Source organism: Nanorana parkeri, unplaced genomic scaffold (genome assembly GCF_000935625.1).
Source record: "Nanorana parkeri isolate BGI_ZX_2015 unplaced genomic scaffold, ASM93562v1 scaffold190, whole genome shotgun sequence".
Classification (NCBI taxonomy): domain Eukaryota; kingdom Metazoa; phylum Chordata; class Amphibia; order Anura; family Dicroglossidae; genus Nanorana; species Nanorana parkeri.
This window is the reverse complement of record NW_017306458.1, coordinates 41284-68714: the sequence shown is the minus strand read 5'-3', so window position 1 is coordinate 68714 and position 27431 is coordinate 41284. Positions and strand designations below refer to the sequence as shown.

At 42.5% G+C, this 27431-nt stretch overlaps 1 protein-coding gene across 8 annotated transcripts in view; it reads left to right on the top strand.

Moving 5' to 3' along the window:
- The first annotated feature begins 577 nt into the window (after nt 1–577).
- EXOC7 (exocyst complex component 7) overlaps nt 578–27431 on the top strand; it is a 45523-nt gene continuing 18669 nt past the window's right edge. Inside the window, exons 1-15 of one of the 8 annotated variants that reach the window (XM_018555281.1) lie at nt 578–734; nt 4487–4552; nt 4631–4815; nt 8128–8233; nt 9711–9933; nt 11519–11686; nt 12758–12769; nt 14511–14603; nt 17359–17427; nt 18834–18979; nt 19074–19226; nt 19960–20058; nt 20748–20810; nt 20994–21060; nt 24057–24095. In XM_018555281.1, the coding sequence (XP_018410783.1) occupies nt 675–734; nt 4487–4552; nt 4631–4815; nt 8128–8233; nt 9711–9933; nt 11519–11686; nt 12758–12769; nt 14511–14603; nt 17359–17427; nt 18834–18979; nt 19074–19226; nt 19960–20058; nt 20748–20810; nt 20994–21060; nt 24057–24095 (1549 nt within the window). In that variant the 5' untranslated portion in view covers nt 578–674. The remainder of the gene's footprint in view (nt 735–4486; nt 4553–4630; nt 4816–8127; nt 8234–9710; nt 9934–11518; nt 11687–12757; nt 12770–14510; nt 14604–17358; nt 17428–18833; nt 18980–19073; nt 19227–19959; nt 20059–20747; nt 20811–20993; nt 21061–24056; nt 24096–27431) is intronic. The other 7 variants (XM_018555282.1, XM_018555284.1, XM_018555283.1 and 4 more) reach the window with 7 other exon arrangements.

The window sequence follows — 27431 nt, the reverse complement described above, 5'->3', positions numbered from 1 at the left end:
ATTCAAATAAAATGTGTCAAGCCCTGCATTACCCCGTATGATGACATCACCCCCTGCAGTACAGAAGCCGGGGTAAGGTAAGCGTATTATTCAATTTCCTTACGCACAGGATTCGTTTCTTTTATTTTAGCGCAGTGTGTAGGCTCCGGGGAGGGGCCCTCAGTAAATAAATTTCGCATTCCACAAAGTTTCCAATGCATTTCCCCAAAAAATCACCAAAATCTCATTATTTTCACCCAAATGTGGGATTAACTTGAAATCTGAATTTCTCTCATTTCTAGTCAGCTGTGAAAACTTTACATTTCTCTCTGGTTCATTCATAGTTGCTTTCTTATGATATAATTGTGCATCATGAGGAATTTCACCACTCTATATATTGGCATTTGTACTTTATATTACAGTATTGTTAACTCTACCACAAGACCGAGCAGTTCTCTGCAATCAGTTATAGGAAGTATCCGCCTAGTATCGCTATTATGCCTCCACCGATATGGCGGCCGCTCCCATCCACGCGGTCGCCATATTAGTAGAGGCACGGAAGTGAATGTGACTCTTGGGCGGAAGTGAGGCTTGTTGACATCTGATGTTGGAGCTGCCAGGAAGGGTGGAGAAGAATCCATACTATAGCCAGTATCATTATATTTTTCCATTGTCTGAGCGATTTAGACGGCAGAATGATACCGAACGAGGAGATATCGGGCCGGAAGAAGGAGATAGAGGAAAAGCTGAAGCAGGTTTAGTGTCATGTTTATCCCTTAGTGAGAGGTGCAGGATGACTGATGGGAACATATCTGATTGTAGCCTATGTACTGCGATCTGTACTGGGCAGATATGGATTTAATGTTTCTATTGGGATGATTACTTGTCATTAGAGAATCATGGGTGCTGCAATTGTGGAGCTCTCCGAAAATATTTATCCTTCTACCCTGACAGGTTACCTTTTAATAGTGGCTGTACATGTAACAATCAGTTTGAACAATTCTTTAGAGAAATCGGAGAATGTGATCGAATCGATTCATTATCAGAAATACATATACTATGTCATCAATGGATTTAGATCAAACCCGATCAATTCCATTGAAATTATTATGATCGGTCTGGGCAGAAAACGCAATTGCATGACAGTAGGCACCACAATATGATCATTGTGTGTTTGACACCTTGAACAATCTTTTCATGAGATTCTGTTTATTTAAAGGACATTCACATAGGATCGGAATGTGTCAGTCAATATACACACACACTATGCCCAAAAAGCCAAAAATGTCTCATTATTATTATTATTACATAGTATTTATATAGCGTCAACAGTTTGCGCAGCGCTTTACAATGTAAGGAAGACATTACAATTACAATACAATTCAAGACAGGATGGTAAGGAGGGCCCTGCCCCTGAGGGCTTACAATCTGAAAGAGGAGGGGGAAATGATACATGAGGAGGTCTCATGCGGTTTAATATTTATTTCATTTATATGGTGATATTGGTATATTTATGAATTTATTTAGAAAGCCTACAAATATTAAAGCGGACTTTTACACTCAAAAATCAAATTCGACCAATGCATCCCTCTGTGTATAATGATTAATAATGACATAGACATGTCAGGTGTAAAATGCTGTAATTGTGAAATACTTACACTTGCAGAGCATTCACTTCCTGCGTTGACTTCAGTTTGCCAAAGCAATGCACACTGGGATTGCCTTGTCAGGAGAACATTGCTGGGAAATCTCATCTGTAATCTCAGGAGATCTCAGGGAAAGGCATTTTCCTCCCGTGAGATGATGTGTATGGTCACATGTCCTAGTCAATGTCTAGTCACATGTGCCAGAGACCCAGGAAGTTAAAGAAGAGCTAGTCATCTGCCCTTAGTAATCATGGCTACTGTTGGAAGACTGGGGAAGAAATAGTCTTTGCATTTCATGAGTGTCCTACACATTCTTCTATGTTCTCTATATTTTTGTCCTGTCACGTGGACATGTTGGTTCTTGTTCTAGACATCCAGTGCCTTTATCAACTGCTTACCTCATAGGTTTCCATCTATACCCCCTAGCTAATGGGTACCCATCCTGAGCTTAACGGTGAACCATATTCACATGCCTAAGTCTCTGTCAACCTTATCCCCTCATGCCCCCCCTGCCCTAACCTTGGCCACTCTTCTCCCTACTTACCTGCCTCCTTGTTGGGTAAAAATGTTCTTAACCCTTGCAATAGGGCTACCCCGCACTGCAGAGTTAAGTGCTCGTTTTTGCCCAGGGTAAAAAATAGTCTCCCAATCCTCCGAGCTGGCTTGCTCTTAAACTGTTCCCTGGACCATCTCTCCCTCTCCACTGCAGCTGTCTAAGGTCCCTGAGTGTATTGATCATCATGCCAAGTACACTGTGTACAAAGCGTGAGGACCCTGAGGGACATACTATCACTGCAGCGGGTGAGGGGACAGGGAATGGTGAGACAGCAGGCCAGTTAGGAGGTTTGGGTGAGTAGACCTTTGCTATTTTTTACACTAGGCAAGACATTAAAGTTTAATTTTTTTCCTTTTGTTTCCACCAAGGAGGCCCAACTTTGACAAAATTGTGCTTTTCTTTAAATTTTTTTAATTCCTCGTTTTTTAGTCCTTACACCAGCATTGGGGGGGGAGAGGGGGGAATGTGACTTTAATGTCCCTTTAAATCTTCAAAATGAATAGGGAATGCTAGGGATGCACTGATACCGATGCCAAGTGCTCCGATACTGGAACTTTTGGTCAGAGGGAGATTTCCTCTGACTGGCAGTGCTACGAGGAAACATGAAGCCGGCTTCCCACCAATCAGGAAGCTGGGAGGCGGCTATTGACTTACCACCTGGCTTCCTTATTGGCTGGTAAGCCGGCTCCATGCTGTTTGGCCGGCTTCTTAGCCAATCAGCATTGAGCCAGCCGAACAGAATGGAGCCGGCTTACCGGCCAATCAGGAAGTCCGACGGCGGGTAATGACCAGGTTTCCTGATTGGCCGGGGAGCTGGCTCCATGCTGATTGGCTTGGAAGCTAGCCAGTAAATAGTGTTTGCAGATATCAAACTAGATGCCTCTACCAAATTGCTGGAACATTGTTTCTTAAAGGATTTGACAAACCCCAGGTAGGCAATGTGCTTAAAAAATGATACTTACTTGCATCACTGAAACCTCTTGGCAGTTTTCTTTGTGGCTGTTGGGACAAGAAGAGATGTTACAACAATGCACTGTGAGATATCCAAAGCGGGGAGGTAGTTTGCCTGTCTGCTATTTCACGTCTCGCACATAACACATCTACTGATCTTATTAATTGGGGGGGCACAGTAGTCCTTGCTTTACTTGCAGGTGATAGGTGCAACATTCTTAGAATGCTATCTCATGGACTAAACATTTGGGAAAGAGTCTGGAAGACAGTTCTTCATTTTTATTCCATTTGGTTTTTTTTTGTGTATGGGTCAGTGGGCTGACATACTGTATATTTTGTATGTTGCTCACCGGTTAACCAGCTGGAGGTTGCTGCATCACCCCCTTACACTAGGCTTTACCTTGGAAGGAGTGGTCTGGGAGTATATCCATGATCTATTGTAGAAGATGGCAAATCTTATTCACTTTTTGAAATCAGGACCACTTACCTGACAGCTGTACACTGCTTTCGTTTCGTTGCTGAATGCAGTGTACATTTTAATCTGTTTCTCTAATTGAAAAATTAACACTTATACTTACTGGTGCTAAGTAATCAAAGGTGTTATCAGTCCCTTAAATTGGCGTTAGAATTGCTTTTTCTTAAAAGCTGAACTCCAGGCAGATAATAAAGACACAAATAAATGCTGCTCTGTAATATTGAATACATTTTTAAATCTATTCTTATGCAATGCAAGCAGTTTACGTACCTACATTTGACTTGGTATCTGCCTATTGCAGTCTGCTGTACGCTCAGTACAGCAGAGCTCAGAAAAGGGGGGAGGAGAAGCACAAGGAGCTATTCAGGTGTGCTGCAGTGTAGGTAGCATGCTGATTGGAGGAGAGATGAGCTCTTCATTGCGCTGCTTCTCCTTTCAGTGTCCAGTAATGGGTTGTGGGTGGAGGAGACCGGTAAATGAAAGTAGACCAGTTCTACTCCCCAGGTAGACAGGGATGTGCTGTGTGACAAAACCGTGTGTATTTTAGGCCTGAATGGACAGAAATATAAATCTTTTTTAAACAGGTAAAAGCTCTCATATATGTACTTAATCTGTGTATTTAGCTTTTTGCCTTCTGAAAATGTTTATTGCTTGACCCTGTGCTTTTAAGTATTTTCTAAGCCACTGATCTGGAACTTCAGGAGATCAGGAAAGTCAGAAGTCCTTTTACAAACGCATGTTCAATGTCTGCGATTCAAATATCAGCATTGCAGCCAAGCATTGAGCATTTTCAGAAAATGGCTTCATCAGAAATGTAAGGAGCACCAGGGAATACAATATGTCTGAATTGTTGGTAACCTTTGACTTTCTTTTTATCAGGAGGAAGAAATGCTGACATTCATAAAGGAGAGTCTAGATAAAAGTGATCAGCTAACCAATAACATGGTGAGTATGGGCAAGGCAAGGGATGGAAGATGGCACATAGAGAAACATTGCTAGAGCCTCTTGTGTCCATTCTCCTAGGTGTCCATCCTTTCTTCCTTCGAGAGCCGATTGATGAAGTTGGAGAACTCCATCATCCCCGTGCACAAGCAGACAGAGACATTGCAACGCCTGCAGGAGAATGTGGAGAGCACCCTTTCCTGTCTGGACCACGTCATTAGCTACTACCATGTAGCCACAGAGACGGAGAGAGTTATCCGAGAGGGGTAAGAAATAGAGGAACGGGGGTCCCTTGAATCATAATTCAGTATGCAGTACATTTTTACTTGTTGCACCTGGTAATAAACAGGTAGTAGGCATTCTGTACTTATCTGTGATGCCCCCCCCCCATTAGTCCACACTTACATTTTTTAATGGTTTCTGTGCCTAGTTGAAAATATCAGAAGGTTCCTATGTAGTACCCCTTTAAATTCACTGTCACTAGCTTTAAAAACAAGAAAAGTCTTGCCTGCAAAGAGAAGAATTAATACTTGCCTAATCGTATCTGTAGGCACTGAACACTGAAGCACCCGTGGATGCCCTTTGACTCGGTCCCATAGTCTTCACTCCCCAGAGAAATAACAGAGGGTTCTATTCAGCTGTGCCTTCAGTTTTTTAGCCTCGTATCTTAAAGGGAAATTCCACCTTTTAGAACAAAATTATAAATGTGCAGTTCTTCATAAAAGAAAAAAATATGCATTGAGGCAGTAAAGCATTGTAACCAGGATCAGTGGATCATGGATGCAATGCTCTGGTTCCTGTCGACTCTTTCTTCCGTGCACATCCGCACCTCGGTACTGACATTCAATGACATGGATGGGAAGATAAATGGACTACAAGTGCAGTAATGTCACCACAATTGTATTCCATGGAAAATTAGGCTGGGTTCACACCTGAGCGTTTTTTTTCTCTGCTGAGCCGTATTCACAGCCGACCGATCTCTAAAGCAAATGACAGCTGGGCGGAGCCAGCCGCCCAGTTGTAATGACAGATCAGCGTCCCCAAATGACCTGGGTTAATGATCTGTCATTAAACAATATCAACTGGGCGGAGCCGGTTGTGACATCACGACTGGCTCCACTCAGTTATTTATTGGCCGGGACCTGCTAGAAGACTCTGGCAGGTGCCGGCCAATAGGAAACAGTTGGGCGGAGGTAGCGGTGGGCGTCTTTAGAGTACAGATCTCCCTCCGCTCTCCTCCCGGTCTCTGAATGCAGGAAGTGATGTATGTTACATCACTTCCGCATTCCTCTGTCACTCTCCGGTACAGAAACTGGAGAGAAGCTGATGAAGCAGGTCTGTGCTTCATCAGCTTCTCTGGGGGGTCCCTAGGTGACATTAGGGGTCTTGGAGACCCCTGATGTCTCCATAAAGGGGACCTGTCACTGTAATTTGTGATAGGGGACTTCTTAGCACCCTATGTGATAATAATAAAGTTAAGTGTAAAAAAAATTGCTCACAAAATATATAAAATCTACACACAAATAACAAAGGCCACAAAAGTTTTTTAAAGTCCCCCACCCCCACATAGATGCGCAAAAATGCGTTAAGGTGTGCCTACATGCAAAAACGACGATTACGCCGCACATGTTGCATATCGCCGCGAACGTCGCAGTGAGAGCAATAATTTTAGGGCCATCAATCACTGATAACACTAAACTGATGAGCGCTAACATCTTTTAAAGCATTGCTTATGACCAATTTTGGCTATGATAGTTTTTTGCGATTTTGCAGTCGTGCGCAATTTTAAGGCTTGACATGTTTGGTGTTTATTTACCCGATGTGACCTGGCCTGGCCAGGAAGGGGGTGTAAACACCCCGATCAGCATATGGTTACAAATAATTTTTCACTTTTTTTTTAATTTCACTTTTTTCTATTCTGCTCGCTACCTCGGAGGTACCGAGCCGAATAGCCAGGCTGAATGCCGAAGGCAGCCGATGTATGGGTGATTTTTTTTAAGGCTGAAGTGAATAGCTGAACAGCGTTACCTGTACATGTATTGACGATTCTCAAGAGACCCTGTCTCCAGACCTTTCATTTCAATCAAAACCTTCCCTTCAGATAATGTTTCCATTTACTGTTACATGGTAACATTATAGGGGGAATTTATTAGAACTGGAGCAGCTGTGCATGGTAACCAATCAGCTTCTCTCTTCAGTTCAGTTAAGATTTAAAAATGAAAGAGAGAAGCTGATTGGCTACCATGCACATTTGCTCCATATTTTGTCTGCTCCAGTTTTAATAAATTCCCTTCTATATGTTTTTATAAGGATGAAAAGCCCTGTGGGTGGGTGCCTCCTTCTTGGATGTGATGTTAGTAGCCCCGGCAGAGCTGTCACTCAAGTGACACTCTATAGTATTTCCTTTCACTCCTCGTCCAGCTGTTACATTAAAGATTATGTAGGCAAGCGAATTACACATTAATGAGAACTCCACTAGGGAAGTCAGAAATGGAAAAAGATTTGGGGGTCACTGTAGACCACAGACTGAATAATAGCTTGCAGTGCCAGGCTGCTGTAAACAAAGCAAGTAGAGTCATGTCCTGTATTAAGAAGGGGATGTACTGCAGAGACAAGTCTATAATTTTGCCACTTTACACATCACTGGTTCGGCCTCACCTGGAGTATGCAGTCCAGTTTTGGGCACCAGTCCACAGAAAGGATGTCCTTGAGCTGGAAAGAGTCCAAAGGAAGGCAACCAAACTTATTAAGGGGATGGAGGACCAGAGCTACGAGACAAGGCTACTAAATTTAAATATGTTCTTGTTGGAAGTAAGGAGATTAAGGGGGGACATGATTTTCATGTACAAAATGTTTAACGGTGATAGCAACATGGGCAACAAACTCTTTAAAATTATCTCCATAACAAAGAATAGAGACCACCATCTAAAACATGTGTAAAAAAAATTTCAGCACAAGGGGAGAATGGGGTTCTTCTCAGTTAGAGCGGTTAGGGTCTGGAACTTGTTGCCACAGGCAGTGATTTCATCTAAGAGTGTGGAATCGTTCAAGAAGCTTTTGGACGATTTCCTTAGGGACCGTAATATACAGGGGCACAGGAACTATTAAAAATGCGATCACACAGGGACGTTTACATACGCACACATCAGTAGAACCATATACATGCACACAATAGGTTGGACTTGATAGACTTATGTCTTTATTCAACCTCAAATACTATGTAACTATGTAGAGAGGTGACAGGAGAGGTGGAGGAGCTGGGCCAGGCCAGTAAGTAATTAGACACTGCCAGAAAAGGAGAGGGCTATGATGTGCAAGGAGGGAGAGGGCTGAGCTTGAGAATTGACTCTCCTGGTGCAGCAACATTTTCTAGTAAGCTTATGGCACAGTGCAAGTCACTACAAAATATTTTGGGGAAAAAGTAGTGTAAGAAGACATTTAACATACTTGATGTTTCTGTGCTTTTTCATGCATTTTTTTATAAAAGTTGCTTTAATCTGTCAGTAATTTAGTGATATGTAATTCTCATCATTTGGAGAATGATGTGGCAATCACATTTCTTACTTTATATCTGTTAGGCCATCGGGACGACTAGAGGAGTACCTAAGCTGCATTGCCAAGATTCAGAAAGCAGTGGAGTATTTTCAAGATAACAATCCCGACAGCCCCGAGTTAAACAGAGTGGTAAGATCTGATTCACATGCATAAAAGTAACTTGTGTAGAAAAACAAATTCATATAGTAAAAGAACTAGACGTGCTAATGGAGATCATCATAATTAAAACTTTTTGTACTATTATAATGAACCATGTAGATCAGTGGTTCTCAATCTGTGTAACCTCAGGGCCCACATATATTAAGTCACAACCCAAGTCGCACTGCAATGGAACGTACGGCATTAGGGTACTGCGCGTTCCGGTGCGGGTGCTTCTACAGCTGCCTTGCGCACCGTGTAGAGGTGCCAGGAGCCAGAATGTTCCAGAAAACAGTAAGTCTCCCTGCAGCGTTCCTGTTCCAAGTAACAATCGTAGTGCTCGAAGTGACGATCACGGATGGCGACGTGCACAGCAGTCAATGGAGAATAGAAATCACCACCTCTCAGCAAATGAAGTTCAAAAAATAACGTCCATTTATTTGGACCAAACGTCACACATATCGCATAATCCAATGTTTCGGGACCACGCAGGGTCCCTTCATCAGGGCAGAGATGTGACAGGAGCAAGAATGTGACGTCAATCTGGTCCAGGCACCTCTACAGGACATGCCAGGGAGCTGTAAGCAATGCATGTATGGATAGAGCTCCCTCGTGGCCATACCTCCAGCCCAGCCCACCTCAAGCCAACACTCAGCGCTGAGCAGCATATTTTTAATGGCTGCTTGGTGCAAGAACCGACAGTGCTATGCTAGCGGGAGGTTGAAGAGCCTCTCACTTAGTACAGTGGAAGGCATGCGGTGACCCACAGAACATGAGGTTGCAACCCACCTTTGTTGTACAAATATTTTTATTGTAACAGAACAGAATTACAGATTATACAGTAGGAGTAAGGTCCAGCAGGTTTATACAATGGAAAATTGACTTAGAACAATACAACGGCGTATCAGTGCATTTTATAAAGTCATCCAGTATAGAGCCAATGAAGGATATCCATATAACATTGATTAAAGGGTATGTCGAAAACAAAAGCCCCCCGTACAGAAACTAAAGTGGGACATAGGGACCGTAACGGTCTGTGTATAATCACCGGGGGTGGGCTAGCATCTGGAAACCATAGTGTGGATGCCAGCTACCTGCTGCAGGAAACCAGCGGAGCCACACCAGTGGGGAAATAGAGGCTAACGTTCGTATGCCGAGCAATCATTCTAGATCGCGTGTTGCAGGCTCCAAAAAAACCATAGTAGAACCTTGAGGTAAAAGGAAGAAAAGAAAAGTGGAAAGGGTAGGAGGGGGAGACAAACAAAGAAGAGAGGTGGCTGTGGGGGGAGTCGAGGGGGGCCCCAGCACCCCAACCAAGCGCGTCACCATCAAATCGTCAAGAGGTCACGATCCAGTTATGACCCACCAGTTGAGAACCAAGGATGTAGATGATTATACACCTGATTGGAAGGACGTGTTCTCAGTCTTTGAAGTTTTCCAATGTAACCGTGTTACCCAAATTTTGCAGAAGTCACTGTTTGAAAAAGGAAAGGAATCCTTGGACGCTGAGTTCCGTAACCTCCTTCAGAGACATAGTAGACCGGTTCCTCCGATTCTTATCTTGGACCTCATTGGTACAGATGAAGAGATAGAAGGACAAGAGGAGGGAATTATGGAGCATCTTCCAGAGGGGATCTTACTGGACATCATACGCATATCTCAGTGGTTGGTAGAGTATGGAAGAAACCAAGGTACGTGTAAATCATTCAGGTGCTATAAATGAACAGAATCAGTTGCTGTAAATCATAAGAGAGTTCTGTTCTTGAAGCATAGGAAGAACTATGCCTGTTGTGTCATGTCACACCACGCTGCACTGAAAAAGTACTGATGCCATACTTTTTTTAGCGCACACTACTGCAATGTGGTGATGTGAACAGGGCCGTTTGAAAACAACGCAGATCGCCTTGTCTGTGGGACTCCACTGGAAAGGCAGCAAACACAGTCCCAGCGCATCTGGTGTGAAATGGCCCTAAAACTTAATTCAAATGCAGCCTTGTTTTGTGGCAGTGCATATATATGGCTCTAGTGATTATTAATAAGAAATGATCTACACATTTGAAATGTACTTATATACCTTTCAGTTTAATTGTAATGAACCGTCTTCTGGACTACAATGCAAGTGCTAACTGGTAGTTAACTTCCCATTATATATCTTCTTCAGCACATGGAGTGCCCCGAATTCCAGTGTGCTAAAACAAGCAAGTTTCAACTCTTTCCAGTAGTGGTTGATGCTTACCCCTCGCATCTCCTGCCAATTCCTATTGGCTCCTGACTTCACAGGTGACTTAACTGTCCCTTTCCAATGACCCCCCTAAATCCCGAGGCTCTGTGATATACAATTTTCAGCACTTCCTCATTGTGTAAGGAGCTTGCCTATCTCTTCCCACATTTCGAATATCCCATTGGCCCATTACTTTGATGGGGGGGGGGGGGGGGGGGGGGGGGGGGGGTAACATGACAGAAGAGGAGAGCAAGCATTTGACATTGTCAGGAAGTGAAGATTGCATGTGACAGCATCCAGATGTTTGGGGCACTGAAGAAGCTATGTGAAGTATTTTAAGCCTTTTCTTTTACTACTATTAGGGTACTGACGGGGTTAATTTAATTGCATTAAAGAGGAACTTCACCCACCCCACCTGCTTTTTTTTTTTAACCTGTTATGCAGGGCGGTCCTAAATTCACATACTCACCTGGCCAACATATCCAGCACCATCCTGCTGTGATCCGCTACTATGCTGCCACAGCCGAGGTCCCGAGCCCTTTCATTGGGATCTGGCTGCCTCTTAGGTCCAGACAGCCTTCCCCCAGTGATGAGCATCAGGTTCCTCCATTGGCCACAATGTGTTCCTGCTCCTGCAGCCTTCTGGGATATATGATGGGTATATCCCAGCTAGGCAAGAATGTTAGTGAGAGGGGACGGGACGAGTCAAATTTATTTAGTGGACTATAGGTCTACTTTAAATGACAAAATGGCTTGTGTGGCAACTATACAGTATATGTACTGTCTAAAGCTAAAGGGAGTTTTCTTTTTTAAAGAGCACTCATTTTTACCTAGAACTACATTATTAGAGTCAATGCCGCTGTAAATCTTTCCATTGCATTGCCTAATTGACTATTTGAAGTTTTTTTTACTGTGTTCAGGTTTGTATCACATTCTGACTTTCTCTCCTTCTAAAAAAAACAAAAAAACCTTTCCGTTTAATTTTCTATTTGTATTCTTCTTTTCGCTCCTTTTCTCATTATGGGTGACACTGATTCAGCTGCTTTTCCTTGCAGACTTTATGAATGTATACTACCAGATTCGCTCCAGCCAACTGGATCGTTCAATCAAGGGCTTGAAAGAACATTTCCGAAAGAACAGCACAAGTACTGGGGTCCCCTATTCTCCTGCTGTGCAAAACAAGAAGAAGGATACCCCCACCAAGAAGCCAGCCAAGAGACCTGGTCAGTCAGCAATATGCACTGTTAGCAGTAACATATGAGAATCCTTACTCTGCCCAAGCATTCCACCCTCTCTGCTTATTAGTCTAGACCTCTGTATAATTACCTAGACTTTATGGCCAAAAGAATGTGGACACCCAACCATCACGCCATTAAAATAGGTAGACTGTTCTCCAAATTAATGAGTTCTGGTGTTTCCAGTGAAGGCCACTTAATGCTACAGCATACAAAAACGTTTGAGCACTTCCAACCTTTTGCGCCAGTTTGGAGAAGGTCCCTTCTGTTTCAACATGACTGTGCCCCAGTGCATAAAGGCAGCTCCATATAGACATGGTTTGAAGAGTTTGATGTGAAAAGTCAGCCCCTGACCTCAACCCTAGTGAACACCTAATTTGGAATGCGAATTGCATGCCCCAACATCATTACATGTCAAAAATGGTCTTTTGGCAGAATGGGCATAAATTCCCGCAGACACTTTCCAAAATCTTGAAGAGTGGAGGCTGTTATAGCAGTAGAAGGGGGGCAACTCCATAATAATGCCCATGGTTTTGGAGTGGGACATCCAGTGAGCACATATAGGTGTGATGGTCCGGTGTTCAGAAACTTTTGGCCATATAGTGTATGTCCTGATAAAAGGTTTACATTCTAGTTTACCAGTCAGCAGGGGCACTAATTATATACTGCGATGTACTACTTATGTTCTGCATCATCAGCATGTTTTAGGAAGTTATTAGGAAGCTCCATTTCTCTTTTGATCACAGTCAAATAAATGCATGAGCTATTTGAAAAGTACATTGCAATAAGTGGTTCTGAGGTTTAGCTGATTGCTTAGGCAGAAGTAGTTTTATTTTTCCCCAGACTATGATTGAATTAAATTAGTAAAAAGCTTTTACCAAAATGATCGCATTAAAATAGTTTGATGCATCCTTATATTGGATTAGCTGTCATCATTATGGCAGTGCTGCCTTATGTTCCCTGCATTACAATATGTTTAGGAAGAACTTTATGTTCCATCCTTGCCTGGATGATACTGATTTGGCTGTTTCCTCTTTTGTATATCCTGATGACAAGCAGTCTTCATACCAGGTAAAAAAAAAAAAAAGAGTAATGTATGTACTAAGTCCAGCACTAGCATTAACCCTAAACATGCATCACCTATGTTTGAAGCTGTGCGCAGTCTCTTGTAACGCTGCTTAAAGCCAGCTTCTTTGTCTTTGTAATCCTAGCATTGCTGCTGTCATATCTGTTCTTTAACCTGAATATTAATGTTAGTAATGGGTTAGACGGTTTGAACACAGTATCTGCTTTCCACAGATATTGGCCAATAGTCTAAGTGTCATGGCGTACTGTCTTGGCTTGGGTGCAGAGTACGTGACTCATAAGGGCACGACAGTGTCTTGTTGCTCACTGACTTTATAAATGCTTTTATATTCTTACGTTTCATTGTCTGGTGTACTTTGCTGTGCTGTTTAATAAGCATTCATGTAACATGATGATCCTTGTTTTGTCAGCCTGCAGCCTTCCAGAGTTAAGGCCTCTCCGCGTGTCCGGGCTAGTGGGTGGGAGACAAACTTCTCTCTTCCTTGCCTGCCCTAGTAGACGGTTGGCCTGGGTCTCTGCTGTCAATCGAAATAACTTTTCGGGTGCATTCTGTGTACAAAGTATGCTGTCGCTCTTCTTCAAGACGCCTATGAAACAGCTGTGCTTAGCCTCTAGGTGAAAATTTGAAACCATTGATTCAATGAATCTAACTTAAAATGTAAATCCCATTATATTTATCAAGATGACTTATGAGCCAAAATATTGGAACCTCCAGATCTGATTGACATTGATTTTGACATTCTAACATAAGTGTGTAAGTGCCGTTATAGTCAGCCATTATGACTTGAAGTAATAGTTTCTGGGACCCATAGCTACCAGTTTCCAGTTGTTCTGCAATGGGGGATCCCATTTTTCTCAGAAGAATATTATTTAATTTAACTTCTAACATTAACAGTCCTTACCCACAGGCCACTTACCGAGGCATAATGCATTCAGTTTTAAAATCGTCTTTTATGTATGTCTGAGAGATCCATAGACTGCAAAACCTGGAAGCACAGACCCAAAATAGGGTCCTGAAATCATTTTTGGTGTCTCTGATGGCTAAAAATTCTATTAATTTCATAGAACTGCATTTAGAAACATGAAGCTGATTCCCCATTGTATTTATTTCCTAGGCTCCTCCGCTCCATCTAGTGGCCTTAATGTGGTATTTTCCTGTTATTATATTTGACATGGAAAAAGAACAACACTAATAACATTCGTTTTTGTCTCCATTCTCACATGTACATGTGACTCTGCAAATGTTTTATAAATACACCCCATGGAGACAGCAAGATCGTTAAATTAATTAGGATAATGGGCTTTCATTAAAAAGGACAGGTTTAAAGGTTTTGGGAGGTGCATTGGCAATGTGCCTGCTCTGACTTGTCCGGCCTTGATTGTAGACATTTCGTAGTCTTCATTTTAACGTTGTTTTCCTCAATTTCAGATGATCTGTTGTTCCAATATGATGGCTTGCTATATATTGTCCAGCCTGTTAATCACAGTTTCTTTCATAACAAGGTGTTCTTGAAGATGGTGTATCAGCATTCTTTGTGGTGTGGTGGCAGTCAAATGCTTCTTTAATACTCTCCTAATCAATTCCTATTAGGCAGTAAAAGTCAGTCTTCTCTGCGCACTTACCTGGTGACCTTTTGACCTGTATTTTGGTGTCTTCCTGCTCATTCTCCAAGATATTTTTCTTTCCCTTGCCGTCTTCGTTTTCTTGCTCTCCTTTTGGTGACAGGAACTATCCGCAAAGCTCAGAATCTTCTCAAACAGTATTCACAGCACGGGCTTGATGGGAAAAAGGGAGGGTCAAGCCTTGGAGTCCTTGAAGGTAATTGCTCAACTCTTTATTGCTGATTGGGGTTTCGGGGATGTGACTTGCAGAATCTGAGATCAGACTTTTGTGGTGGGCGCTTCAAAGCAGGCTACACTCTTTTGGAATTAGACTGAAAACTTTAATTGGCAAGCACGAAGTTGAACAATAAGATGCTCATTGAAATTCAGTTCAATTTGAAGCTGAACTCCTGCCAGATATAAAAAAAAAACACCAAACAATGCAGAGATGTATTCATAAAAACAAAGCAGAACTGAAGCCAAAACTTTTTTTAGTTTAAAATAGAGCAAGGGAGGGATAGACCCCCTCCTGTCAGCTTTTTGGGCATCTGTGTCCCATTGGGTTGATTTCACTTATTGTCCTATAGCCATTACATGAAGTGAGAGGAAATGCCTCCAAAGAGAGAGAAACCTCTGGTGGTAGGTAGCGTCACCGGAAATAGTGTACCCATTGGAAGATTTCCCATCTATTGGTGTTCAGATGACAACTCCAAAATGTGGAATTTTCATTGACTATTAATCTCTTTTAGTCACCAGTAAGGATGGGCTCGGGCATGTTCACAGCTCCACGTGCTGAGCCCGCCAGGAAGCTGACAGCGCGCAGCGCCAATCACAGGCACTGAGACGTTTCCCGATCTCTGCAGCTGCGGACCGGGAAAATGTCTCAGTACCTGTGATTGGCGCTGCGCGCTGTCCGCTTCCTGGCGGGCTCGGCACGTGGAGCTGCGAACACGCCCGAGCCCATCCTTAGTCACCAGGACTAATAGAGAGGGTGCATCTCCCTAACAGGGAGCAGCAATACAAACCTGTGAGGGGTTTTAATTCTTTTCGACTCTCTTCAAAACGTAAAAAATATTAAAGAATATAACAATCAACAAAATGGTTTACAGAGTCATATGGCGAATAAACGCAGACCTTGATGCCAAGTACATTAACATCCCAGGGCACTTAGAAGTATCCACTGGAATAGACCATATTCTATCACATAATAAATGTATAAAGTGCTGAATTGTAAACCAGGCATGTACAAACCAACAAGAAAGACAATATGAAATGTGAGCATACGAATTGAGGGAGAAGGATAGGAAGAAGAAAGCAAGAAAGGAGACAAAAATAATTATACCAGTCACATCAAAACAAGATGCAAGTAATAGATGAAGATTGAGGATGGTCTCCTAGTTACAGAGAGAGGGAGTAATGGAAATGAAAAAGGTTTAGAAAATCTGTGATCTAACCATGAATTCCATCTAATATGGAATTGTTTCTGGGATTGGAGTCTATAAGAAATCAGTTTCTCCTATTTACAGTGGTAGTTCAAACCAAATATCGTTTCTGACCGTGATGGAACATGAGAGGACCTCCAATATCCTGCAATTCACAATCTAGCAACAAAAAGGAAATGCATCACCACCAATCTATATTCCTGAGGATAGATCTCTACACCTATACTAAGAAGCCCCAACTGAGGAGACTGGGGATTTGTAATACCTGTGAAAGATGCAATAAATCAAAATAATTCACCCCAGTAGCTCCGAATAGATTTACAATACCAGAAGGTATGCAGAAGATTGCCTATCTGTCCACATTGTCTCCAGCACAGTGGTGAGGAGTCCGGATAGATTTTAGAAAGTCGATGAGGTTGAAAATACCAACGGAGGAGACGTTTCTGAGAAACTTCCCAGTGATTAACACATCGGGAATCTGATAGATTGGCTTTATTTGCCAATTTTCATTGCTCATCCGTAAAATAAGAGTTCAAACCTGTTTCCCACTTAAGCATAGATGGGAGTTTACAAAAAGTTGAGTGTTGTTATGTAAAGTCCATATTTCATTGGGAAAACAGATTTGTGGGCAAGGAATAGATTAGTGTAAATGTTTAATCTGGGCATATTTAAACGATCACTAAACAAGGTTAAAACATCAGATGGGGCAATGAACTAGAAACCTTTAGAGTGCCACGAAGCAAGATTTAAATCCGATATTAGGAGTTCGTAAAGGTATTTCAATGTCAAGGAGGAGCCAGAAATATGTTTCATGTTTATAAGCGAGGACCACGCTAAAAACATGGCATGGATTGTTGGATATGGTTAAAAAAAAGGTTTTGGCTTCATTCGCCCTTTAAATGTATTTTCAAAAGCAGCTATTATAGGTACCTAAATCTGACTTTCTATCAGCCTCTTGTAATCCTCTGTACAACAAAACTCTGAGAAAAAGGGGCAGCACCAGGGTACAATCATGTCTGCTGCATGCCGATGTTCTGACCAGGAACATACTGACAGGAGCAGAGTGACAAAAGGATAAGATGCTGCTGTTCAGTTACTGTCTAGTCATAGGCTGGGAGCAGGTAGGTGACCAAGCTTTACTGCAGAAAAATAAAGTCAGGTCACCAGAATGGCTGTACTACTGTCCAGCTAATCTCAGGATTGGATGAACAAAAATACAAATCCTTTGACAGGTGAAATGGCTCCCACGTATATATGTTTCAACCTTTTATTTGTGTGCCTGGAGTTCAGCTTTAATAGTATGAGATACGTCTTAGACAAGGCGGAAGATTATTAATAATGGCATTAAGAAGGTCATACGGAAGACTGTAGCCTGCATGACACTCGGTGACAATTTGTGAAGGGACCAGCTGTAATGACCCCCATGCTGCGCCTCTCCTTTTTCTTCGGACACCGGACTGCCACTCTGCGTGGCCCAGGCAGTTGTGTAATTTACTGGATAACAGTATACCTACCCTCCACATCGATCAGGTCACGAACAAGATTCACGTAGCAGGCTCCATGGAGAGGCAATGGGAGAAAAACACGGGGCACCCTTAGGTGAGTACTGGTACATGAGATTGTGGAGATTCCTTTGAATTAATGTACTACAAAGTACCCTTGGGTACTTGAGTGGGGTCTTTTTAAACTGAACCCGACCTGAGCTGAAAAGTGCTATAGTGGTACCTGATACTAACAGTTTTGGAGTTTAATTCAGTCCGTGTGCCCCAAAAAAGGTGTTCTCCTTCAAATCATTGTCCCCCATTTAAAATCAGGATCCCCCTTTCACATCTAAGCCCCCCTGTTCATTGGGAGCATTAGGACTCTTTACAGGGGAAGGCACTTTTCTGTTCCAGCATGGCTGTGCCCACGTGCAGGAAGCCAGCTCCATAAACCCATCGTTTGATGTGGAAGAACTTCAGTGGCCTGCAAAGAGCCCCTGACCCCAACCCTAATACACACACACCTTTTGAATGAATTGGAATGCAAATTGCAAGTCAGGTCTTTTCATCCAAATCAGTACCTGACTTCACAAATGCTCTTTTGACCGAGTGGGCTCAAATTCCCACAGACACACTCCAAAATCTTGTTGAAATCCTTCCCAGAAGAGAGGAGGCTGTTATGGCAGCGAAGAGAGGGTGTGACTTCATATTAATGGCCATGGTTTTGAAATGGGATGTCCAACAAACTCGTATAAGGGTTATGGGCAGGTGTCCACCAACTTGGCTATTTATCTAGCAGAAGTTATAATATTTGTCTTAAGGGATGTTCTATAAGGGTGGATGCTCTGCACATTTGATTCTCTTGACCCACTCTATAGGCTGTTCATTCAGATCCATAGTCCATAGTCTCCATGAAGGTTTTTAAAAAGCCCATGATGAAAGCACCTCAGGTGTGACAGCTTGTAGAATTTAATGTATACTGTGAACGTGTGCCTATATGTGTACATGTGCTTGAATGAGGAACTGTAGTGCAGTGCGTGTAGATGCACACAGAATGACCTATTAGTGTTGCAGTCCTTAGATCTCCAACTGCTCCTTCATCGAATGAAATGCTTTTATCTACTTATCTTATACATTTATATAGTGCAGACAGATTCCTTAGCCTTGCACCACGGATTATATGAATAATTTTCTACCCCGAAGGAGCTTACAATGTAACATCCTTACCACAGTAATATGTGGATATATACACAGTTGAGCTTGTTTGGGTCAAAGACAGGTAACTTACCAGCATGCTTTTGGGTTGTAGAAGGAAATAGAACATCAACACACAAGTTAAGAACCTCTGAATACAGATATCATTTTTTGTAGAAATTAAAGCCAGCACCCTAGTACTGCATGACAAGAATGCTAACCAGCTTGCCACCATGATGTCCCATCATACCACAATGTAGTGATGTCATCTAGGGAATACACGCTCATAAGGTAACATTGTCTATGAGATCTCCTCTCTTGCTGTTCTAGGGAAGGAGGATGTGCTTGATTTTGAGATTGATACTTACATATACTGTATCAGTGCTTTTGTGCGACTTGCACAGTGTGAATACCAACTACTTATGGACATCATTCCTGAACATCATCAGAAGAAGACTTTTGATTCTCTCATCCAGGTTGGTTATTGCTGTAGAATGATAGCTGGCTGTATTTCACTGCTGCTCATCTTACAAATAACGTTTACATGATTCTGCTTTTGTGTTCCATCAGGAGACCCTGGATAACCTTATGTTGGAGGGAGAAAACATTGTCTTAGCTGCAAAGAAAGCCAACTCAAGGCATGACTTCACCTCTGTTCTGAGCATCTTCCCCATATTAAGGCACCTGAAACTTCTCAAGCCTGAGTTCGACAAAGTTCTCCAGGTGCAGTAATGCTTTTTTGAAAAAAATAGGCTTGTAGAATTAAGGTGAATCTGCAGCTTATTTTTTTGGACTCGGATAGAAGCCTGTTGGGGAAATTTTCCTTTAACTCCTGTCCTGTAGATACAAAAGGAAGTGAGAGCAAATCTTTCAAAATCCTCTCTAGAACACCCTTCTCTATTCTATGGTTTCTCCTCATTCCTTATATCAGTGAGAACTGTAACATTTTGGATTTCCATGCATTCTGTTCCAGGAACAAGACAAATAGAGAGGGTGATTCTCCCCATCAGACAATCAAAAACAACCTAATTGAGGATTGTATCCCTTCCATATACTATCCAAAATAATAAAACAAACAAAACAAAAGTAACAGGTACACCTGTAATTACAAGCATCTTCACACAGAATTCCATTGCAAAGAAGAGGAGGGAACATATGTCTGACCAGTTATGTTACCGATTGCTGAGTGCACTGGGTCTACCTCTGGTTCCTATTGCACTTCACAGTCATACTTGGACATCTTGCTCAACCAGTGTAAGTGGAAAGTGGACATACGATACAAATGTAGGTTGTTAGTAAAGTGTATGACTGACTAAATTTCTATTTCTGTGATTTTAGTTTGGCTCTAATGTAATGTAGAATCCTAACTAAATGTACATAATTAATACAATGAACTGCTATATACTTTAAATATACCTTTTAAATGTCGTGCTTGTTTCTTTTTACTATTTTTAAGGGTACTGCTGCTAGCACCAAGAACAAACTACCAAACCTTATAAACTCTATAGAGACAACAGGAGCCAAAGCTCTAGAAGATTTTGCGGACAGTATTAAGGTAAGATATGGTATGGTTTCAGCTCTATCATGTGACTAAAAACTATCTGCTGTTAGTTTTTATTCATTTCCATGCACCACAGTTGAGCTGCAACATGGTGAGGTGCAACCCACCTCAAGGCACGAGGTGTGAACAGTTGTTTTCTATGTGCCCTGGTGTTGAGCCGGCATTGATTTATGCAGATCAACACAGCTCAATTGAAGTAGTATCAACAAGATCTTATGGCTCACCAACATTGCAGGTGAAGGCAGTTGAGCTTTTTGAGGTTGGGATGCATTGCAATGGAAATAATCCAAGCAGCCTTTGAACTGATTAGTGGCTTATTGTAAACAGATGTTTGATTGGTGGAGGCTGCCCGTCCAAGGTGGGCAGATCGTACGGGCTTTTAATGAGCATACGACCATCGCAAGACAAAAGTCTTGCGATGGTCGTAAGGTGTATGGGCACCTTTTAGTCAGGACAGTGGGGGAAATCCTACAAAACTCTTTAGGATTCTGTTGTGCATCCTCGTGACAGACGTCGGTGCTTGCTCCAGATTCATGTACCTCTTGGAAACAGCTACATGAATTTGGAGCAATCGCTGTCATTTGTGGTATGATAACACTAATGCTGGAAAGCCGCACTACTAAGAGATTGTGATGTGGTCCTAGAGGTACAAGTGGCTTAAAACCCTTTTTTTCTGTCCACAGAATGACCCTGATAAGGAGAATAGCATGTCCAAAGATGGTACAGTGCATGAACTGACCAGTAATGTAAGTATCCTCTATACTCTGCAATTGTTTCCAGTCAATCTTGCTGTGTGCTTTTGTATGCTTCTAGCTGTTTATTTCCCTGTAACTCATTGGCTATCTGCTAATTGCTTTTCATTGGCATGTTTAATTGTGCTGTTTTAAAAGTGTAATGATCCAACAATTTTTTTTTTGATCTCCACACAGGCTATCCTTTTTCTACAGCAATTACTTGAGTTCCAGGAGACAGCAGGAGCCATGCTGGCCTCACAAGGTAATTATGATCTTTTACCTTCCTTCATTTGTAAAACTTCCAAGATTCCACCAGATTTTTCACACCGTATTAGATTCATTTTGGTGAAGACCATTCCCCATACAGATCTCCTCTTTCTTACATTGTCTTGTTTTCTTGTTGCATTTGTATCTAAGTGAAACCAGCACTACAGTTATATTTTACCATTTCCTGGCTTGTTGTAGTTTGCACTATTTAAAGGATTTTTATAGGCATGACCCAAATGTACCCCAAATGTCCTTTTCCCCTCTATATATCTCCCAGCAATCATTCCCCCCCGTTCTTTTGTAGAGAAACAGCAGGGTACCCTGGGTCAGATAAAGACGTGACCCCCAGAATAACATCCTCCAAAAGCTATCTTAGGAGTCAAGGCAGCGGCATTTTCTGCTCAGTAAGAAATCAATTAATGCATGCCGAGAGGGGCGGTAGGGGGAATACGTGGAGTTATGTAGTCCAGCAGGGGATAACTCAGGCAGGGATGTCAATACTGCTTAGGACATCTGTGCAGCAGAAGTAGTGTTATTAGGTAGACTACTGCAGGAATTTAGGAGCTCACTAGATTTCTGGCAGAATCCCTATGTATTTTTCTGTAAGTGCAATTTTTTTTAAAGGGATAAACACGTGGAAGTGTGCATGTATCACAAAGAGTTACTGCATATATTTTTTTACATTTTTGCCTAGACATAATCCTTAAAGGAGAACTATGCGGTGAGTGATTTTTACTCAACCTCATAGTTCAAGCCGACGTGTGACAATGAAACTGTCACACGTCGGCTCAATAGATCGGGAAGTGAGTGAACACATACCGTCGCTCGCTCACTTCTCGATCATGTCCCTGCAGAGAGCCGTGACTGTCACTTAAGGCTCCCTGCAGGGATTCCCCCCTTCCCCGCTCCGATTCTCCAGCACTGACTGGCGGAATGGACGGGGGAGGGGGCGGGTACAGCTGCCTCTGCCTAGATAAGCAGAGCCAGCTGTCAATCACGCAGCTGGGTGGATCTTGACAGTAATGTCGGGATCCGTCACGGCTGCGGCAGTCTCAGTATACAGCTCGCGGTATACTGAGGTTTGGGTCATAGGAGGACGCTAGTTTGTGTCCTCCCATGACCCTTAGGAGAACTATGGAGAAAAACACTTACCCAATAGTTCTCCTTTTAAGTCTAAACATTATTTCCTCTTAAGGGTTCGCTCATACAAGCCCCATTGGGCACTGCTGCCAAATGCAGTCCCAACGCATAGACAAGGCTTTTGTCCTATAGATTCTCTTCAGCACCAAAAAGAATAGTAGGACAGGTTGCATTTTTATGTGGCACAGCGCACTGTAACACATTGCACTGCGCTGCATTGCATAGAGTTTATGAAATTTCATTTTGTGACATTTCAATAAAGGTTAAAACAAGAAAAAAGGGGTGAACAGCGCCATGCTTTGTAACAATGCATTGCACTGCCCCTACACAGCACTCGCCAGTGGGCATACATTATAAAGAGCACAACCGTATCTACTGAGGTGAATGGGCCCTAAAGCTTTAGCCCCAAAATGCCATCTTCCAAGATAGGTGCATATTGCTTTAAATCATCCTTTACTGTTTTATCCTTTTATTGCTTTTGTTCTATCGTTCTTTACATTACCTTTTTTATGTCTAGCTTTACCCTTAAATGTCAGCTCCACTCGCCTTTGTGACAGATACAGGGATGTAATACAGGACAATTAATTACCCCATTATTCTACAGGGCCTCTGCTTTCAGAAAATATATAATTGGGTGGGGGGGTTATGCTGCGTATAAATATAAAAAAACTGCTCTGGACAGCAAGCGGTTAAAGAACACAACAAGCGGGTTTCTCACAGGTTACAAACACCCGCTGTGTGTTTTACATGAGGAGGCTGGCGGCCTGCCAATATTCTGCAGATATTGATAGTAATAGGAACAGAAGTGAGATTTCTGTGCCTCTGTTGTGAACATTGAAGATGCATTTCTCTACATTGCATATAGATACAGAGGAGAATGGGGGCTTGTTTTAAAGTGCTTTTGCTACTTGTTTATAGTATATAAATATATTATTGTGCATAATCTTGGCACATGTTCACCTCAAGGAATGCTCAAATGAAGATCTGGCCTTCAAGGGCTACCCTAGGGGGCAGTAGTGGTTTCATCCATTAAAAGCATTTGTTCTCACACACAGTAAATTCCCATTTTGCTGGTTAATCTATGTGCAGACTGTCAACATGTTGAGTGTGTGACAAGCAAGAGAGGGCAGTGGGTCCCAGCATTACCGGGCATAGGCAGAGGTCTCCACACCTTCATTCTTGAGGAGACATCTGCCTCTCTATGGCAACTTTTAAACCTGATTGACATGGAAGTGCAGAGCCACACAGCATGCAAGTCTATGCACAAACCTTGTCTGGAGTGACTGCTACAACTCAGTAACAGGATGCGGCTGCACGCTGGTAAATGCTGATAAGAACTTTTACATCCTTACAGGTGCAGATGCACACCCCTGAACACAGACAGTCTGCATCCAGGGGCGTGCATTCATACCTCAATGGATGTTCAAATTCTTATCAGCATTTACCAGCATGCAGCCGCATTCCTTTCATCAAGTTGTACAGGTGGCTGCACGCAACAGCTGTCACTCCAGGCGCAGGTTTCTTCATGCCTGTGCACGCTGTATGGCTCTGCATGTCCACGTAAAGGAGGCCTTAGACTTCAATATCTGTGTCTGTCTTAACTTTTCTAATTTGTGCTTGTTTCATTTTTTACATAATTTCTTACTTCATTTCTGGTTCTTTCCTTCACTCACTTCCCTCTCACTCGGAAGTCTACTGACTTTATCTAAGTTTGTAATTTTTGCTTTGTATCTTTAATATTCTCCTTTTTAACTGAAGTAAACTGATATTCTGTTCCCCCTCTTGTTCTTTTGGTCCTTTGTCTCCCTCCTGCTCCTTTTTTCTTTTCTTGCTCTCTTACACTGCCTATAGTTCTTGGGGACACTTACAATATTCCTATTGATCCCAGAGGTAAGCAGCGTAATACTTCTAGGTGTTCCCCTTATCATAGTTTTCAATGTGTGTTTAGTTGCAGCATGATACTTCAATCTCATAATCACAAAGTCAAGAAACTTTCATCAGCATAAAGTATCATTTCCATTTTTGCGGCTTTAAAACCAGTGTCTTTGTATTCATAACTACACCTACACCGCTTCAAATGCGCATACTATATTCATTTCCGTGGCTTTAGTTACCTTTTAACTTTATATCATGTACATATTTCCAGAAATATCCAGTATGCAATTTTCCAGTTTTCCATATCATTGTTTTAATATTGCACAGCACTAAATGTTCCACCTTTAGGCCATTTGAGTGTATTTGATGTGGAGAGAGAGGATACAAAGTGCATTGGCTATTATATCTGCTTTGTCCTCCAATACTATAACACCCATCATTACCCAAAAGTGTCTGTTACAAACAAGCAAGGAAGTGGATATTACAAATAATATCAAAGGGTCTCGGTAGGAAATGTTTGTAGAAGAGGAGTAGGAAGCATATGACAGGGGACCAGTAAGTACAGGAGAAGAGTAAGTAGGGTTTGATGGGGGCAGTATACACAGGAGAGGAGTGTGGAGGTTATGATGGTAAGTGTGTACAGGAGAAGAATGTGGAGGCTTTGATAGTGAGCAATATGTGCAGGGGAGGAGTGTGAAGGGTATGACGGGGCAGTGGGTACATAAGAGTGTGCAGGGTATGACAGGAGCAGTATGTACAGGAGAGAAGTAAGGAGGATATGACGGGAATCAATATGTACAGGAGAGGAGTAAGGAGGATATAACAGTGTGCAGTATGTATAGGAGAAGAGTAAGGAAGGTATGACAGGGGCAGTATGTATAGAAGAGGAGAAAGGAGGGTATGACAGGAAGCAGTATGTGCAGAAAAGGACTGTGGACGGTATGACAGGGGGCGGTATGTATGGGAGAGGAGTAAGGAGGATATGACAGGGTGCAGTATGTATAGGAAAGGAGTAGAGCTGCAGCTAACGATTATTTTCAAAATCGATTAGTTAGCCGATTATTAAGTTCGATTAATCGGATAAACAATAAAATACATTTTAAAAAACGGCTCCAGTGATGGACTACTAGTTTGTATTGAGGTTGTAGTCCATCACAGGAGCAAGCTTGGAGCGGTGGAAGTAAAAAAAATGGTGTGGTGTTAGTATGTATAGGAGAGGAGTAAGGAGGGTGTGACATGGGGTGGTATGTATAGGAGAGGAGTAAGGAGGGTGTGACATGGGGTGGTATGTATAGGAGAGGAGTAAGGAGGGTGTGACGGGGCATTGTGTATAGGAGAGGAGTATAGAGGGTATGACAGGGGGCTGTATGTATAGGAGAGGAGAAAGGAGCATATGACATGAAGCAGTATGTGTAGAACAGGAGTGTGGAAGGTACAGAATGTCAGACGCCAGTTATGTGCAGGAGAGGAGTAGGAAGGGTATGACAGTAAGCAATGTGTTGCAAAACAGTGTGGAGGTTATGACAGGGGGCAATATGTGCTGCAAAGGAGTGTGAAGGGTATGATGCGGGTAGTATGTGTAGAAGAGGAGAGTGGTGTGTTCGATGTTGGAAGGTATGTGCAGGAGAGGAGTGAGGAGGGTATGATAGGGTGCTGTATACGGCTTGCATCATCTCAGTCTTGGAAACCCTGATAATGTCAAGATGTGCCACAACCCTGAATGATGAACCATGTGACATTTCTGTTTGATTACCTTGTAATGGTTACCTTGTAATGCTTTTTTATACTGATTTTTCTTGATGATCAGAATCAATTTTAATCCACAACTGGTCTATTCTCTTGTAGTCTTGGAAACCTTGATGAAGTCATAGGGGTATATTCACGAAGCTGCCGAAGGATCTAGCCGTAGCTTCGGCCGATCCTTCGGCTAGCTTAGGCCCCAGGACCCCTTCGGTTTAGTAGAACCGAAGTGGTGCTATACGGGCTATTCACTATAGCCCGTACAGCTCCCAAACCTGGCCGAGCATCGGCTCAGCTGAGCCGGCATATGCATCGGCTCAGCTGAGCCGGGCTGAAAGCCGGAGCTGGCCGGCCGACATGCAGCAAAGCCGCCGGACAATAGGAAACTATTGGGCGGAGCTAGCTGTTACTCCTAGCTCCGCCCAATCGTTTTCGATTTTTACTTTTTTTTTACTTTTTTAACTCTTTTCCTGTTCTGCTCGGTCCCCTCTGAGGGACCAAGCAGAACAGCCGAGCCAAATGCCGCTCAGCGGCATTCGGCTATTCACTCACTGCTGTTCGGCATCTATGAGAATAGACCGAACAGCAGTGAGTAGCCTGCCGGATGGTCGGCTCAGCCGATCCAGATGTTGGATCGGCTGAGTGGAACTCCTTCTGCACTTTGGGTCGGCCGAACATGCTGAGCATGTTCGGCCGACCCAAAGCCATGTGAAGCAAGCCGATGTACGGCTGAAATCAGCCGTACCAGCCTGAAGTGAATAGCCGAACACTGTTCGGCTCACTTCACTTCAGGTCGGTCATTCACTCGGCTGCCTACGGCAGCTTAGTGAATAGACCCCATAGTAATTGTTCTCATAAAATGCCAGACTACTTTATGATGAATCCATTGATGTTTTTTTACATTTACTAACCTTATAATGCTTCTTTAAATTGAGTCACCATTAACCCCTTGCACATTCGCCCAAATTTCCAAGAAAGGGGTGGCCAAAAAAAAAAAAGAAGGCAGCTATGGTGAGTTTGCCTGCAGAGAAAAAAAGATTCTTGTAAACAAGATGTGTCCCACATGACTACTTTAAAAAGGTTTTGTTTTTGATTAGAGTTCTAACTTTATGTTCTTTCTTTCTCCTAAAATATCGCCCCATTTCTCCTCTCATTATTTAGATAGAGGATTTAAAAGATCTGAGTTTTTAAAGTTTATATCACTGTTGTACATGTTCTGTGTTGCAAAGGTACTCAGGCCCTGCACAAATTCTCTGATTTTTTACTGGGTGGCAGATCCAACACCGACACGTTGTTCTCTGTGATGCTTTCTTTTCAAAACCCTAGGGGAAATTTTTTATTTTTCTAACTATTGCCATAACCATATTTTTGGAGCTACTTTACTACATTAAATGAAACCTTTCCTAAAAGAAAGATGAAGGCCGCCATTGTGGATTTCTCATTCTACAAATGTTAGCTGCCTGGCTGTCTTGCCCATTCTATTGCTCCAGTACTTTGAGTCACTAAACTGAAAAAAGTATGTAGATAAGATCTTCTGAGAGGACCTTCTCCCCCGCCTGTGTTTTTTTTTTTTTTTTCTTTTCCCTCTTTCCCGGTTTTTGGGCTTATCCT